The sequence below is a fragment of the Centropristis striata genome, chromosome 18 (genome assembly GCF_030273125.1).
Source record: "Centropristis striata isolate RG_2023a ecotype Rhode Island chromosome 18, C.striata_1.0, whole genome shotgun sequence".
Taxonomy (NCBI): domain Eukaryota; kingdom Metazoa; phylum Chordata; class Actinopteri; order Perciformes; family Serranidae; genus Centropristis; species Centropristis striata.
In genome coordinates this window covers 21034504-21050909 of record NC_081534.1, presented here as the reverse complement: position 1 = coordinate 21050909, position 16406 = coordinate 21034504, and the positions used below count along the sequence as shown (strand labels likewise).

General features: G+C 38.2%; 2 protein-coding genes across 3 annotated transcripts; both read right to left on the bottom strand.

Moving 5' to 3' along the window:
- Positions 1-866: 866 nt before the first annotated feature.
- On the bottom strand, positions 867-10035 carry LOC131990713 (uncharacterized). The gene is made up of 12 exons (XM_059355828.1): positions 10024-10035; positions 9873-9929; positions 9333-9389; positions 8691-8747; positions 8051-8107; positions 7440-7538; positions 7178-7330; positions 5752-5808; positions 5498-5590; positions 2203-4252; positions 1783-1938; positions 867-1397 (listed from the first exon to the last, which is right to left on the bottom strand). The coding sequence occupies exons 1-12, from the start codon at positions 10033-10035 to the stop codon at positions 1174-1176; spliced, it is 3072 nt and encodes a 1023-aa protein (XP_059211811.1). The 3' UTR covers positions 867-1173.
- On the bottom strand, positions 9971-15729 carry LOC131990658 (N-lysine methyltransferase KMT5A-A-like). 2 transcript variants are annotated; one of them, XM_059355742.1, is made up of 4 exons: positions 14513-15729; positions 13799-13958; positions 10749-10941; positions 9971-10469 (listed from the first exon to the last, which is right to left on the bottom strand). In XM_059355742.1, exons 1-4 carry the CDS (start codon positions 14646-14648, stop codon positions 10353-10355), a joined length of 606 nt encoding a protein of 201 aa, XP_059211725.1. In that variant the 5' UTR covers positions 14649-15729; the 3' UTR covers positions 9971-10352. The 2 variants fall into 2 exon arrangements, with proteins under 2 accessions (XP_059211725.1, XP_059211726.1); XM_059355743.1 differs by having other exon boundaries at positions 9971-10466.
- Positions 15730-16406: the final 677 nt, after the last annotated feature.

Genomic DNA, 16406 nt, shown 5'->3' with positions numbered 1-16406 from the left:
CACACACACACACACACACACACACACACACACACACATACTTACTTAAGCCCTCTTTGGGGGCGCACACTTAAACACCCTACTTTTGAGAGCACTACTTTCTGAATGGTTTAGAGAGATGCCAGCAGGTAGGATGTATCACTGGGACTACCCTGATTATGAAAATCACCTGAGATTTTAGTTTCAAACAACTTTTGTCCAAATAAATTTTAACCTTGAGATTGAGGACAAATAATTTTAATGTCAATTTTGGGGGCTTCAACTGTACACAGATACACAAACTCACAAAAATCACTTTTAGGTGCCTCAAATTCCTTTGGGGACAAAAATCTATGAAAGTAATTTTAACATGTATGTTTGCTATGTTTAGTTATGAGAATATTCAACCTTCAAATTCAGTCTCAACACTGTTCCTGAGTAGCTCTTGACATATCTAAAGAAATGCATTAACTTACTCTTATTTAACTTATTCAATATAAACGAAAACAACTGAAGGACGATGGCTAAACTAATGGCCAACCCTTGCCATACTAACAAGTTTTATATTGACAGGACTATCCCCGTGCCTAGCCACAACAGTTGGGTTTCAACAAAATTCTGTAGGAAACACCTTGTTCTAAATAAGATCTAGACTGAATATATTAGCCACATTGGCACCACAATCAAATCTGCATGAAAATAAATCACCCAACAAAATAAGGTATGCTGTCAAAATGTGTTTTACTAACACAATGCATGAACATGTACCAGAGCCCAACAGAGGAAATGGAAAGTCTTCTAAAATTACAGATTTTCCATAGGAGTCAAGAACTTGGCTGACAGTGACAGACTGACAGTACAGTCGTTAGTTGACTACGAAGCTCAGAGCAACAATTTCTGTGGCATACAACATATTAATGCCATTAGAAACATACTAATGGCTACATAATTGGCCATTTAAGTAACAGGAAGGGCCAGTCTCAAAGTGCTACTATTCTGTAAACCGAAACAGGTTCAAATAACAGGTATGCTTCAACTTACAGTATACATCAAACAAGTATACTTTACCAGGGTACACTTTAACAACAGAAGAGTTCAAGATTTTGTCCATTAGCTCAGTAACAAGCTGAGTCTATTACTTCCAAAAGAGAAATATGAACTTAACAATGATCTGAAAAGCAACATAAAATGTTCTTATTGTTTAGCACAAGCCTTTCTCTTCAAGGCAGTGATTCGATTTCTGACGTAATTTTTTACACCAGTCCAGTTGCGGTCTCTCAGTGCATAGGGCTCTGCATTGATACACCGAAGACAGTCAATCTTCTGCGGTACCTTGCAAGCGTGTATGAAGCGCATCATGTGTCTTTCAACAGCACGCACCTCACTGTCATCCCACTTACGTTTAGAGTTATCTCTATCTGTAAAGAAAAGAGAAAAGGGGATGTCAAGTTACCCTTCTGTCAGTATCAATGTTAAATGTGCAAGGACAACAGAGGTCAAGTGACAAACAATGGAAGACCATAAATAGTTGGTTAGTTACAAGTTAAGAGTTTTAAAACGAAAAGGCATCATAGTTTGTGATTTTAAATTACATGTAAATTAATTTAAACTTATCTGAGGATAATATGAATGAGTTATGTTAACTACTTTTACTAATTATCCAATACTACAACCTGCTATAGGACTGCTACAGCATGTACTGACTGAGTACAGTGCAGATTCTGTCATCATACCCAACTTTGGGGTTTGACTGGATACATTACTGTCACTTAGTACAAAACATGAATCCTATCTGAATTTTACCTTGATTGAGAGTGGCATCAGAAGAAGTGGGGAGAAGGGCAGATGTCACCTCTGCCTCATGATCGTCTTCAGCTGTGGTGTCCGTGGCTGAGTTGGCGGTGGCAGGCTCATCCTCATCACTTGATACGTCTGGTTCTTGTGAACACTCAACTCTTTCTGAAGTGACAATGTAAGAAAACCAAAAAAAAAAAACCCTTAGGAATAGTAGCCTTAAGATTAAAACTCAGAATGGACTTCCTGCATTACTTAAATTACACATTTACACAAGTAGTTTTGTATATTAATATTATAGATAACATGATTATACACATTTGCCAATGAGGAAAAATACAGAGCAGTGATGATGCATTTCTCATGAGACAATAGCCATGGCTCACATCTAACCTTAATATAATTGTACTAATATACACACATCCATACCTTCAGGGTCAATCTCAATGTCGTCAAGGGCTTGACCTTTATACTTTGAGAGGGTCCCCTTCTCCACCGCCAAAAGCACTTTGCTCATTTTGGCGAGCTGTAGTGTTCCCTGTGGCAGGCGGTAATACTGCCTGTGCACACGAATGTCGTGACCCAGAAAGTCTGCAAGTTGGTCTGATTCATTTTCTTGAAGATTGAGTACCTGTGACATTGTAGCGATGTGCTTTCGCAGCCTTGTTGATGTTAAGACCTCTGGATTTTTAGCACCACTCTCCCTTGCAAACTTTTGGATGCATTCTCCCCCTCTGTAAGCAGACAAAGCACCTGGTCTAGCAAACATGTAAAAGTTCTCTTTGAGGACTCCACACAACTCACGAGTTTGAGCTAGGAGCTCCATGGCTGAGAGCATTGATGGCTTTAGCAGCACAGGGACTGCTCTTCCTCGTTTTCCCCGGATTTCGACTCTGGTGAAGAAATCACACATCTTCTTCTCAAGAGGGGTGAGACAGGCCTCCATGTCCTTGTTGAGTTCTGACTTTTTCCTCGCCATGAAAGTGGCAAACTCCATCCTGGACACCTCTCCTTCTCTTCTTCTGTTGAAAATGATCACCTGTGCCAACGTCACTTTGGCAAGTGTTGCATAGCTGTTTGCAGAGGGAGAGAGTTTCATCATTTTTTCAGCAACATCTTTAACCTTCTCCATGTGAGAGTCCAAACATTTGACGTCTTCAGTGAAAGGTAAAATTGGAGGTGCATTCCACTTCAGCTCTTTCATAGTGGTTGTTGCGCCTCTGGTTATCAGTGCCTTCCATCTGAAACTTTTAATGGTCTTGAATTCACGAGCATATTCCACCAGGGTGTTGTCTCTGTTGACTGTGGACAAATTATCAGTCTCTACTAGCTCGCAAAGTACACCCAGACTGTGGCCAACTTTTAGGGCTAAGGAAGGTGTGAGAAATGTGTTGTTCTCTGGGTTGTACCCAGCCAACTCTTTCACTGCAGATATCACACTGCTGAAGTTGGATGGGTAGATGAGTTCCTCTGCTTTCCGAATAGAAGTTTTCTTCTGAGCAACTACTAACAGTCGCCCAAGTTCTCGAAGTCTTTGTCTTATTAAGTCATGTCTGTTCTTTCTTGACCCGTTTAGATCAAAGAGGTGTTGTCCAAACTGCAGTAGAAGTTTGTCATTTTGGATCGTCCGAGTGACCTCATCATAGGTCATGCAGGAAATCACACTCTTCAAGCCCTCACTAATCTCATGAACAACAGCAGTTTTAAGGGCACATTTGGATCGAACTCGCTGCTTCCCAGTCCTGGATTCATCATCGGTTTCTCCCCGGGCTGGACAGATTTTCATGTGCTTCCACAGAGTCCTCTTGGCATAGAGTCCTTGACAATGAAAACAATGAATAAAATCAAAAGCAGATCTAGCTTTTCGAGGTCTGTAGCAGGCCTGGAGCTCTCCAGCTCCCTTACTTACAACACAAGCATTATAGGCAAAGTTTCCACGCCGTCTCAGAATATTTAACGCATTGCGTCTCTCTTTTGAGTTCTTCGGATATAGAAATGCTCTGGCAACCTCTTCTACATTTCCGTGCACAGCTTCCAGGTGTCGTGCAATTTTTGAAAAAGGCTTGAGGCAATAGAGACAGTAGTTTCTTTTGCTATATACTCGACGACTTTGAGACTTTGAGGGAGGGAATACTTTGATTGAGTCCGAAAGATGTTGGATTCTGCTTTTCTTTGGAGTGTTCGAGTTGCTCTTCTCCGAATGAGGAGATGACCTCTTTCTCTTCCTTGGAGTGTTGGAGTTCCTTTTCTTAGGGCTGTCTGTGGTGGGTTTTTTTACGGGAGTTTCAGAATCAATGGCTTGGCTTGTTGAAGATAAAAGGGGATATCGTAGAGACAGCAGAGGCTTTTTTGCAACTGGATAGAGTTCTATGTCCTCATCAAGCTCAGAGGAACTTCCTTCAGAGTCCGGAGCGTAGTCTGAGTCATTATAGTCTGTGTTATCGGATGAATCAGGGGATTTTTCCTTATACCTAGGGGCCTTGAGGAAACAAAAATGCAAAGGTTGTTGCACTGTGTTGATGGACTGCACTTTTATTACATAAACTTTCTCTCTTTTAGCTGTATATGGGAAAAATAAGGCACATTTACCAAATTTTATTCAAATAAAAGAGATAATTCACACATCAAATTGTACACTACTGTTATGACTCAGGGTGCAACAGTACAGGTGTTGATCCTGCACCAACTGAATATAGACATCATGGTCTGATGTACATATTCATACAACGAATACACTTGGCTGTCAAATGGCAAGAGAATTTGTGAGATTGTTACCATTCTGAACCATACTCCTCACGAGTAAACTGCAGTAATGTGCCTCAAAGCTGTTTTCCAGCCATTTTTAACGTAAAAAGCAAAAGATGACACAATAAATGAATACAAAGAAGACGACACTGTTGCACTATCGCTAATTCACAAGAGACAGTGGAGCTGGAGGACCCACCCACTGCTTTCAAATCAGCTCTAAGGGAAAGGGTGCTGGGCTGGCATTGTTCGACAGTTATTTCTGAGTGGAAACATGTCAAACATGCTAACACATAGACAGCATCACTAACGTGTCAAACACTGGAACAAGGTCATAAATAAATAATGAACAATATTCCTGCCATTTTTAGGGTAGATTCTAGATGTGAAAGGAGGCAGGGCCAAAGGAACTTACAACTTAACTTAAATTACATTTATGTTTGTTTTTTTGTTTTTGTTTTGTAAATCAGCCCTGCATAAAAATCTGACATATGCGAGTGTGTATGTTCATTGCTTAATGCATTCCCAAACAAGGTGAAGTAGCTACTTCTCTTGTCTCTTCTTTTTGAAGACTTTAGGTTTGCCATATTTAAATCAATGATCATCAGTTGATAGTTAATGCAGGGCTTAAATAATTTACATTTTCCATGGTTTTAGCTAAGTTTGGTATCAGCCTCTATAATCCGAAGTCATTTGCTTGCTCTTGTTATTGTATTTAAAAGGCAATTTATTTAATAAAACATTTCTGAGATTTTGTGCTTTGTTTTATTGTCTTTTAAATCAAATTTAAAAAATCAAATTTTTAAGTAGGTCGAAAAGAATAACTGCACTACTGTCAGTTAAAAATTGTTGAACCAAACTCATTCTAAACCGTGATGTTTTTATAAATGATGCCAAATGATAACACTGATGTTATCCATGTTGTGGAAAACTGCTGAAAACCAAATAACAAGCTAATGTTACAATGCAGTAGTGTCACCTTTGTTGTTGCTGCTGCTGGCTCTCCACTGTCCACTAGATCACTGGCCATTGTTGATTCATCCGTCGATGAAGAGTCTGATGAGGCTAGTGTCTAAAAAGACAAACCAAACATTCTATTTGCAATATTCAAATTCAGTTTGACTTTACAAAAAGGCAGATGAATAGCAACCCTTTCAATGCTATAATAATGCTCGATTAATTAAGAACATGTGAGTGATTATAAACATGGCCCCCAGTCTAATGTGAACATACTTGAATACCATCATGCTCCTCCTCAATGGCATCATCCAAGGGAGATTGTGAAGTCAGCTGAGGAAAAGATGTGAGAAAAAATGAGAAATCATCTAAAGCAAACATGATACTCTGTTCAAGTACAATAACAAAACTTTCAGTAATATTAAACCAATTGTTATTAAAATAAACATTTTGATAATGCCTTATTCTCACTAATGTCTAAAAGTAAGCAAGTCATAAAAGAAGGCACAGTATCCTGTCTCTTAAATTCTGTATTTCTATAGCTGTACATAGCTATAAACATGCATTACATTGAAGTGAGGAAGCTGCATTACATTTACAGCCATGGTTTGCAAAACCATGCATCTGCTGGCAGATGGAAAATAAAGTGCACTAGAAATAAATAAATTAAGAAACATAAAGTATTCATCTAAACATTCCACAAATCTTGTGCTGGTAATTTCTTTAAATAGTTGTCCTAATTTCAATATTTTGTGCCAGAGTAGGGCTGGGCAATAAAACGATATCCATATCACCCAGCCCTATGCCAGAGGTATTTTGCCAATTTGGAATTGGGGCCTGAAAATAAAAATGTTACCAGTTGACAGACAAAAGTTTTAATTTCAGATGTTTTTTCTATCACTGCTTATGCATGTTCACAGGTGCAATTCATGAGTACAATTTGGACTTATGGCTGCTGTAAATCATATATTCTTATCAAAAGTGTTGAATAGTTCCAATAGTCATCAGTATTATAGAGTGTTTGGTCAGTAAACCATGTATCTCTCTCTCTCTTTCTACGCAGACAAAAAAGGAAAAAAATGTTCTGGAATCCCATCGCACTTAAACCAATCAAGACTGAGAACTCATAAGGAGGCAGTCTGGTTTCCTTGCTGAAGCCACAGAAAGCAGGATCCTCCTGTTCTGTGTCTCATTTATAAAACATTGCACAGGATCCATACTAAAAGAGCATGTGCGCCCAAAAAACGTAAATGACATGCCCTAAAAAGAAAAGTAATCAGATTTTTAAAACGGTGCCTATACATACTGGCACTCAATGTTCTCTTTATTTTAACAGTCCAGCTGAAATTGTGTGCACGTGGATCAGCCTCATATTTTGCCCTCTACACACCCAAATTAAATTGGTCAAAACATTCAAATGGTCCAACTGAGGGGAAGACAAGAAAATAAATCTCTGTATTTTTAGGCTCTACACTGATATACATTTGGTATTATTGAGTACTTAATTTTTAATTGTAGGTCAAAGCCATATCTGAGATTACTTTTGCCAAGATTACTTTTAATGAAAACAGACTGATCAAAATAAAATGCAAATGGCTGCCTTCCCTGTCCCTGGCAAATATATAAACCGGTTTGCAGTGACTCTCCTAGTAATACACATGAGGAAAAGAGTTGGGCAGACAGCAATGTTCACATTACTCACAAGAGCATCCAGTTCTGCCGGTTTCTGAGCCTGCCGTGCACGCTTTAACAGAATCGTGGTATGTTGTCTATCTTTAGCATTTCGCTGCTCCTCTGCAATTTTATGTCGATTGAAGCATTCCTCATGGTGCCTTCTCAGTTTTGCCATTCGACACTATGAGGACAGCAATTAAATTAGATAAGACCTTGTTCAGCAAAGCAAATATTACCTGGAAACACAACACTTAACAGTCAAAAATGTGCAATAATGTAATAGCAATTACATTGAAAGATGAAAAGTGGCTGGTATTTGCCCCTGGACTGCTGCTGTTGCAGTTGATCTTATCTTCCATTGGAGATGTATCCACAGGACCAGATAACAGCTAAAACACAAAAAGCATGTGTGCATGTGAGTGAGCACTCTTTGACCAATGTATCAAATCTTAGACCCTATGCACTATATGAAGGAAAAAAAACTGGTGGTTTTAGGTTGACAACATAAATTGGTATGGGTTTGGCTCTAGAATATTGTACTATATCGCTGGTTATGCATTGCAATGTTTTGTTGGGGTGTTCAAATTTATTCGAACGAATTACAGGTAATTTTAAATTTGTTCAAACTTGATTTGTTGATAAACTCACAGCCCTAGTAAGAACACATATAGTGGAATAATCAAAGGTCGATATAAACCCACTTAATAAAACAAGAGCCTTTGATCTGCATTTTCAAAAATGAACCTATTTAGTGGGCTTTATGTCACATCTGGTAACATTTTAACTACTTAGTGTTAACAAGAGACGTTCAAGCAAGTTAAACTTAGTTTAGTTTGTCAGATTACCAATACCGTCTCATCCCTGAGGGATTAAGTAGTCTATGCAGTAATGTGGCTCCTACCTGAGGTCTGTCACTCTCATCCACAGTCTGCTTCCAGACTTCAGGTGATGATTTCTGCTGGAAACAGAAACAGGATACAATTTAAGAAACCAACAAGACTTAAAGTTTGAACTTAAGTGTGTGAGGATGTAGGTGGCTCCATTTATGTCATGTCTGGGAACATTTTAACTGCTCAGTGTTATGAGACGTTCAAGCAAGTTAAACTTAGTTTAGTTTGTCAGTCTAGACATACTTTTGGGGTCGTTCAAAACACACACACTTGCTGACCAAACCCAACTGGGGACGTCCGTTCGATGAAACCTTTAGACACCAGTTTGTCAGTCTAGACATACTTTTGGGGTCGTTCAAAACACACACACTTGCTGACCAAAACCAATTGGGGACGTCCGTTAGATGAAACCTTTAGACACCAGTTTGTCAGTCTAGACATACTTGTAGTGTGGTAATTGACAGACAGAGTCCATCCCAACAGCAGACACACAGACATGAGAAGTACTTATGGACACAGACTACTTGGGCTACCATAAGAGAAGTGCTGGGAGGTAACTCATGCTCACTGACCCACTATATACAACACAGATTACCAATACCGTCTCATCCCTGAGGGATTAAGTAGTCTATGCAGTAATGTGGCTCCTACCTGAGGTCTGTCACTCTCATCCACAGTCTGCTTCCAGACTTCAGGTGATGATTTCTGCTGGAAACACAAACAGGATACAATTTAAGAAACCAACAAGACTTAAAGTTTGAACTTAAGTGTGTGAGGATGTAGGTGGCTCCATTTATGTCACGTCTGGGAACATTTTAACTGCTCAGTGTTATGAGACGTTGAAGCAAGTGAAACTTAGTTTAGTTTGTCAGTCTAGACATACTTTTGGGGTCGTTCAAAACACACACACTTGCTGACCAAACCCAATTGGGGACGTCCGTTAGATGAAACCTTTAGACACCAGTTTGTCAGTCTAGACATACTTTTGGGGTCGTTCAAAACACACACACACTTGCTGACCAAAACCAATTGGGGACGTCCGTTAGATGAAACCTTTAGACACCAGTTTGTCAGTCTAGACATACTTGTAGTGTGGTAACTGACAGACAGAGTCCATCCCAACAGCAGACACACAGACATGAGAAGTACTTATGGACACAGACTACTTGGGCTGCCATAAGAGAAGTACTGGGAGGTAATTCATGCTCACTGACCCACTATATACAACACAGATTACCAATACCGTCTCATCCCTGAGGGATTAAGTAGTCTATGCAGTAATGTGGCTCCTACCTGAGGTCTGTCACTCTCATCCACAGTCTGCTTCCAGACTTCAGGTGATGATTTCTGCTGGAAACACAAACAGGATACAATTTAAGAAACCAACAAGACTTAAAGTTTGAACTTAAGTGTGTGAGGATGTAGGTGGCTCCATTTATGTCACGTCTGGGAACATTTTAACTGCTCAGTGTTATGAGACGTTCAAGCAAGTTAAACTAAGTTTAGTTTGTCAGTCTAGACATACTTTTGGGGTCGTTCAAAACACACACACTTGCTGACCAAAACCAATTGGGGACGTCCGTTAGATGAAACCTTTAGACACCAGTTTGTCAGTCTAGACATACTTGTAGTGTGGTAACTGACAGACAGAGTCCATCCCAACAGCAGACACACAGACATGAGAAGTACTTATGGACACAGACTACTTGGGCTGCCATAAGAGAAGTACTGGGAGGTAATTCATGCTCACTGACCCACTATATACAACACAGATTACCAATACCGTCTCATCCCTGAGGGATTAAGTAGTCTATGCAGTAATGTGGCTCCTACCTGAGGTCTGTCACTCTCATCCACAGTCTGCTTCCAGACTTCAGGTGATGATTTCTGCTGGAAACACAAACAGGAGACAATTTAAGAAACCAACAAGACTTAAAGTTTGAACTTAAGTGTGTGAGGATGTAGGTGGCTCCATTTATGTCACGTCTGGGAACATTTTAACTGCTCAGTGTTATGAGACGTTCAAGCAAGTGAAACTTAGTTTAGTTTGTCAGTCTAGACATACTTTTGGGGTCGTTCAAAACACACACACTTGCTGACCAAAACCAATTGGGGACGTCCGTTAGATGAAACCTTTAGACACCAGTTTGTCAGTCTAGACATACTTGTAGTGTGGTAACTGACAGACAGAGTCCATCCCAACAGCAGACACACAGACATGAGAAGTACTTATGGACACAGACTACTTGGGCTGCCATAAGAGAAGTGCTGGGAGGTAATTCATACTCACTGACCCACTATATACAACACAGATTACCAATACCGTCTCATCCCTGAGGGATTAAGTAGTCTATGCAGTAATGTGGCTCCTACCTGAGGTCTGTCACTCTCATCCACAGTCTGCTTCCAGACTTCAGGTGATGATTTCTGCTGGAAACACAAACAGGATACAATTTAAGAAACCAACAAGACTTAAAGTTTGAACTTAAGTGTGTGAGGATGTAGGTGGCTCCATTTATGTCACATCTGGGAACATTTTAACTGCTCAGTGTTATGAGACGTTCAAGCAAGTTAAATTCATGCAAGGCTTTAAGGCATCAAAAGCTGGATACCACCCAACTCTAGGATACATCATGGAAAGGCACGTTACATTCATACTCAAACAACCAAAATAAATGGCATCACAATTTAACTCAAATGCTGGTGTACCTGTTTGCGCCAAGGCCAGTCTGCATCGCCGTAGTTGTATGTTACTTCTTCACCTGGGGTAATGTCTTTTATAGCAAACAAGCATAGGTGTGGCATCCCAACAATATCAATAGTTTTCATCTTGCAGTTAGGCTTTCGGTTGTCATCGTTCACCAGCCTTCCAAGCGACTTGTCTTCAACTGATGCATCAAGACTTAAGAAAAAGAACAATAAAGTTGAGACCAAAAGTTGCTAACTTGGTTTGTATACAGTGTTCAGCATAGTAAGACAGTTAAAAAAAACGTAAAATTTGGATAAAGAAAGACTGGAGAGAAGGGAAAGTTTAATTCAACAGCTGAGCAAGCCACTGAAGTATGACATGAACCTCGTGCTGGGCGCTGCGATTTTCTCAGTTTTACCATCAACTGGTGTTTTTTTTCGAGAAGGATTATTGTAGAGATGAAAGCATCACAATATCTGTTACTGGGGCTGATTAAATGAAGATTTACACTATATTTCAATTTTCGGGTCAAAGACGAGACGTCTCAATTTCAGGGTCCGAAGCATATTTATTATGTAATAAATAAATAAACATTTTAAAACACTACATTATGTTCTCCAACTCACTCCTCTTTACTTACTTATATCATTACCTATTGTAAGAAATAAACATTTAAGGAGCTATGGTGCTCAAAAGTACCAAAATGTCCTTCCTGAGTAACGTCCGGGCTTAAATCTAACTATAAAAATTTGACAAAATGGCAAAAAAAATTAAGAAATGTATACATAATCTACTGTGGTGTTGTTTGCAATAATACCTACTAATACAGTAACAACCCAAGGCTTTTTTACATTTTTACACAAGTAATACTTTTGTCCGCATTTTTGGATTTCCCTAATGTCCTCACTGGGTAACAGACATTGAAATTCCACCATTACCCATAAAGCATTTCTGTAGTCATTTGACCAGCTACATCATAATCAAGAAGACTCTGATGCACCCAGACAACTTCTTGAAAGGTCAATAAGTCTCTCTTTAAATGCTGATATTTGGACCTTTTTGGTCACTGGTGTATGATGTCCTAAAATCATGTGTCTTTCTGGATAACGCTTATAAAACATATGCTGGTTTTATTATTTAAAAAATGGCTTTTCCATGTGAAATCTATCATTGATGTGATGAAGACTACGTTATGTTTTAGTTATCTAGGCCATTGTTTGGCCAAGTTTTGGCGGGAAAATAGCTTATTTGTCCTCCCTGGATGACAATATGTCCTCCTTGGATAACGAAGATCTTCTGTTACCCAGGACATGTCCTCTGTTATCCACAATGGACATGTTGATGAATATAGTATTTTATTTCGTATTTTGTCAGTTTTTAAGCATCAAGTTGATATTGTAATATTATATTAATAATAGACTTATGTGTGTCTGATATTTTATGATGTTTAGTTGTATTTTTTCTTCAATTCATGATAGAAACAGTTAAGATTTCCTTCTTCTTCCAAGTTTGAACTATGAACATGTCCACATATTTCATACTACATGAACACTTTATACAGTACATCCCTACATACATCAGGTCCTACTCTTTCTGAAAATGTATGAATTTACATAGTGAGATCCTCAGTTTTGAGTTATGAAGATTTGTTTGGAGCCTAGCATTAAAATTAATGTTAGGCCTCATTTGTGATCATTCAAAAGGCAGAGTCGTTAACCCCCCGCACACAATTTATGAAATGCCAGCAAAATTAATTTATGAAATGCCTACATTTAACCCTCATACCGTCCTCAAGGGTCAAATTGACTCCATCTCTTTCTTTCTTTCTCTTTCCTTCTTTCTTTCTTTCTCGACCTGACTTGTCTTCTGTTAAACGGTCAGTTCTGTTTTTGAAATTGAGATTGAAAAATCATTTTTCAAATATTTAACAGTTCTCAGTGTCTCTCCCTTTGTACTATGTATGACTGTTGAAAAGATATATTCATGAGTCGTGAAAAACTTTGAAATCTTGCAGTACGTCATTCCTGGATAACAACATGTCACTCCGGGTAACAGTGATGCAGTGAAGTAATCTAACCTAAAATGTAATATTATCTTACACAATCAGGTTTTCTTGAGTTGAGGATACAATGACAAATATTTTTGCCTTTACTGTAAAGTATTCTAATACATTTTCCAGTTTTTTTCTCTTTTTGGCATGAAAGATTGTACGATCAAGAGCACCTAGTAAGCCCATTCCAGTATAACTAACCAAATATATCGCAAACATTTTTGATAAAACTATGTTTTTCTGAGCAGTAATTGTTTGTTTAACTCTAAAAATTGATATCTATTAACTTTTATAAGCTAACAATGGTAGAAATTTGAATTATTTTAAAATCCATTCCCGTTACCCAGGAAGGACATTTTTCATACATTTTGCATACAATCCACAAAAAATACGCAAATTTTATTCTTAAAGTTATTCTGTTGTTGAGTTGTATACAGAACAGTCTAATAAACATAGAAAGAGCTTAAATAGGCATTTTTAGACACTGTCATATATTTTCACATTTTAAATCCTTATTCGTCTTTGACCCTTTCACCTGACAAAATGTACTTTATTTTAGAGTGAATATCCATTTTACATGAGGCCAGTGAAGACACAGAACTCTAGAATCCAAGTGCTCGTGAAGTAACCATGTTTAACCATCAAATGTCTCATTTGAGTTTTCCTGGGTAGAAAACTGTACAGATAAGGGCTGGGCGATATGGCCTAATAATAATATCATGATAATTTCAGGCATTATCACGATACACCATATATACCTCAATACTTTAAAAGCTCCTCTAAAGCATTTCAAGAATGTGTCATTCGCACCTTTTGATGCATACAATGACACCAGTATGATGGTTCAAGTCGTCCCTGCAACATTTCTCCACATTAAACGTTCCTGTTTGTAATATATTCCATCAGTGGTTTCTGTGGATTTTTAAAATGTAATTTGCATGGAAAAAGGGGGAAAACTGCCCATGTCATGCATTCCTACGGATTACACCTGCAAGGAAGGGCATATTCACTCTTACTTACCAATAATTTTTCCCTTTCCACTGAAAATCAAACAGGAACACTGCTTCTGTGTCATCATAGTGCCTCAAAGAAAGGGGGACGTCCTGTTTGAGAAGTTTGCCACGGTATTCAAGCACAAAATCTCCTATTCTGAAAGCCTCAGTAGCAAAAACACCCCGACCTTTAAAATAAGGAAAAATAAAACACCATATCAATATTTTTCATCTACTACAGCAGCATGCCATATTTTAAATCAGAATCTACTGTTCTGGGAGCTATAGCAAAGCTGTGCAACAATATTGTGTTAGATGGTGGGCCATCAGCAAAGTCTGTGTGTGCCTTGGAAGTTTTCAAAACCACAGAGTATTACTAAATTCACAATTATATAACAAGTAATGAATGGAAGTGTGGACATTTTTTTGATTACAAGATGCATCATAATGCAGACATGAAGACTCTGCATAGAGACAGGGACCTTGTAGCAAGAAAAAAATACAGGGTGTGCAGCAGCATTGGGTGGAGTTATTTCTCTGAGCATCTGATTCATTACATGTATGTACAGAGACTTTAACCAAATATTACCAAAATGGCTCAAAAATACTGCATAATCCAGCTCTCCCAATCCACATAGACTTATTAACAAAGTTACCTTAATAAATGAGATATGCATCAGATGCAGTGTTGACTTAACAATAATAGAAAAACATTAGATAAATCAAAAATACAAAAACTAACCTTTGTGCAGATTGATAAAACGCTCTTCGAGTCCAGCCTTATCAATTTTCAGCTGAATGTGTTGCTCTGCATCTTGTTGTGGAGTGACTCGTTTCTTCTTCCTCACTCTCTCCATTGAACTTCCAATGTTAGCCATCCTACCTGTTGGAGAGAATACTTATCTATGAGACTCACTAAGATCAGATTCTCAGTTAACTAACATTAGTTTCATACATGTTTGGACATAATTTTGTATTGATACCATACCTAAACACTAAAGCAGACTATCAACCCTCATAATAAAAACCTCTTAAAAAGCAAATGCAATGTGAAGGTCATTAAAGTATTAACCCTTTTCTATCAAACACATTGCTTATTTATATTATACACACAAGATGGATATATTAAAGTTATTTATAGATCCCCTTTAAAATCTGACAATGTACAGTCCTGGAACACAATTTCAATTAAATAATTGGAACAATGTGTTTTCATTACAATACACTAAACACATTGGCTTGTAGCAAAGTTTAAACCACACCTGATTGAAAAGCTTAGTGCAAGACCCTTCAAGAAATAACGTTAAATAGCGGATCATTCTTATCACTGCAATCAGCAAAATCTACTCAAAATTCAATAACGCATCCCCTCCTCGAAAGACTGTATAATTATTTATTTTTTTAATCACAAACTGTAATAACATTCACAGAATAAGGCTCACCAAGACTGGCGCTAATCTGTGCGCTTTTTTTCTCTCCAAACTAAGTAGTGCACCTGTGTCCGAGACTCACTCTGCTAGCTCACTTCACAATTAGCCTGCATAGCTAATGCAGCTATGATATGCTGCATTACCTTTAACTGTCAGGACCAGGATCTTTAATACAAATGGCGACAAAACTCTTTGGCCTTAACTTGCATGCTGCAGTGACAGGTAATCTAACTGCTAAACCCTGCTACGAACTCCAGCACCACAAGCTCCCACTACTTAGCATTAGTTAGCTAACAGCAGGTGTTACGGCCATTAGCGCTCAAGCTTAAATGTCCGGTCATCTGCACCAATTCAACAGAAACTAGGAAGCAGCACTTTTTTTAATTTATTTTTTTACGGATGTCAGTCATTAAACGGCTGGATGTTGGCACACTGCACAAAACCCTGTTGTTTCAATAAAACGTTTTGCTTACCTTAAAATGTTCCTCCTCCGTGGCATCCTGCTGGCATTCTGTGCAACACTGACCATGGCACATGCGCAGACCTGCCGGGAAGACACGCACGTGCTACCTTTCGGAAGTGGGGGGGGGGGGGGCGGGCGGGGGCGGACTTTACAATGTAGTTTTGCTTATTGGAGCGGTGTTAATCTTATTTTTGTAGTCGTGTGTGGATTGAATGGTGCATTATATGAGTGTTTTATACTTTAGTCAGTGGTGACTATTTTTTATTGCATAAGTCACAAGAGTACAGACCTTTTAGAAAATAGCTATAAAGATATAATAATAATAATAATAATAATAATAATGATAATAATAATAATAATAATAATAATAACAATAATAAACATTATTATTATTATTATTATTATTAGTAGTAGTAGTAGTAGTATTAAGTTCAACTACACTCACAAATACTGCTCACCCAGTATGCAGTATTGTTTACAATTTTCAGAATACTGAAACTCATCCAGCAGTGCTATATCCTACCCTGTATAGCATGTAGCATATTGATAATTAGGGCCTATGTTATCAGTAGTTTATTAGAACAGTGATTAAAGCAGTCGGCTTGATTTGTAATATAGAAGTCAAGAAAAAATTGTTTCACTTCCATTCACCTTTAGTTAAATCAAGATTACATTATAACAAAAAAGACAACAAAAGATCAACTTTGTCACCATACCGTAAGCTTTTACTGCTGTTCAGAAAA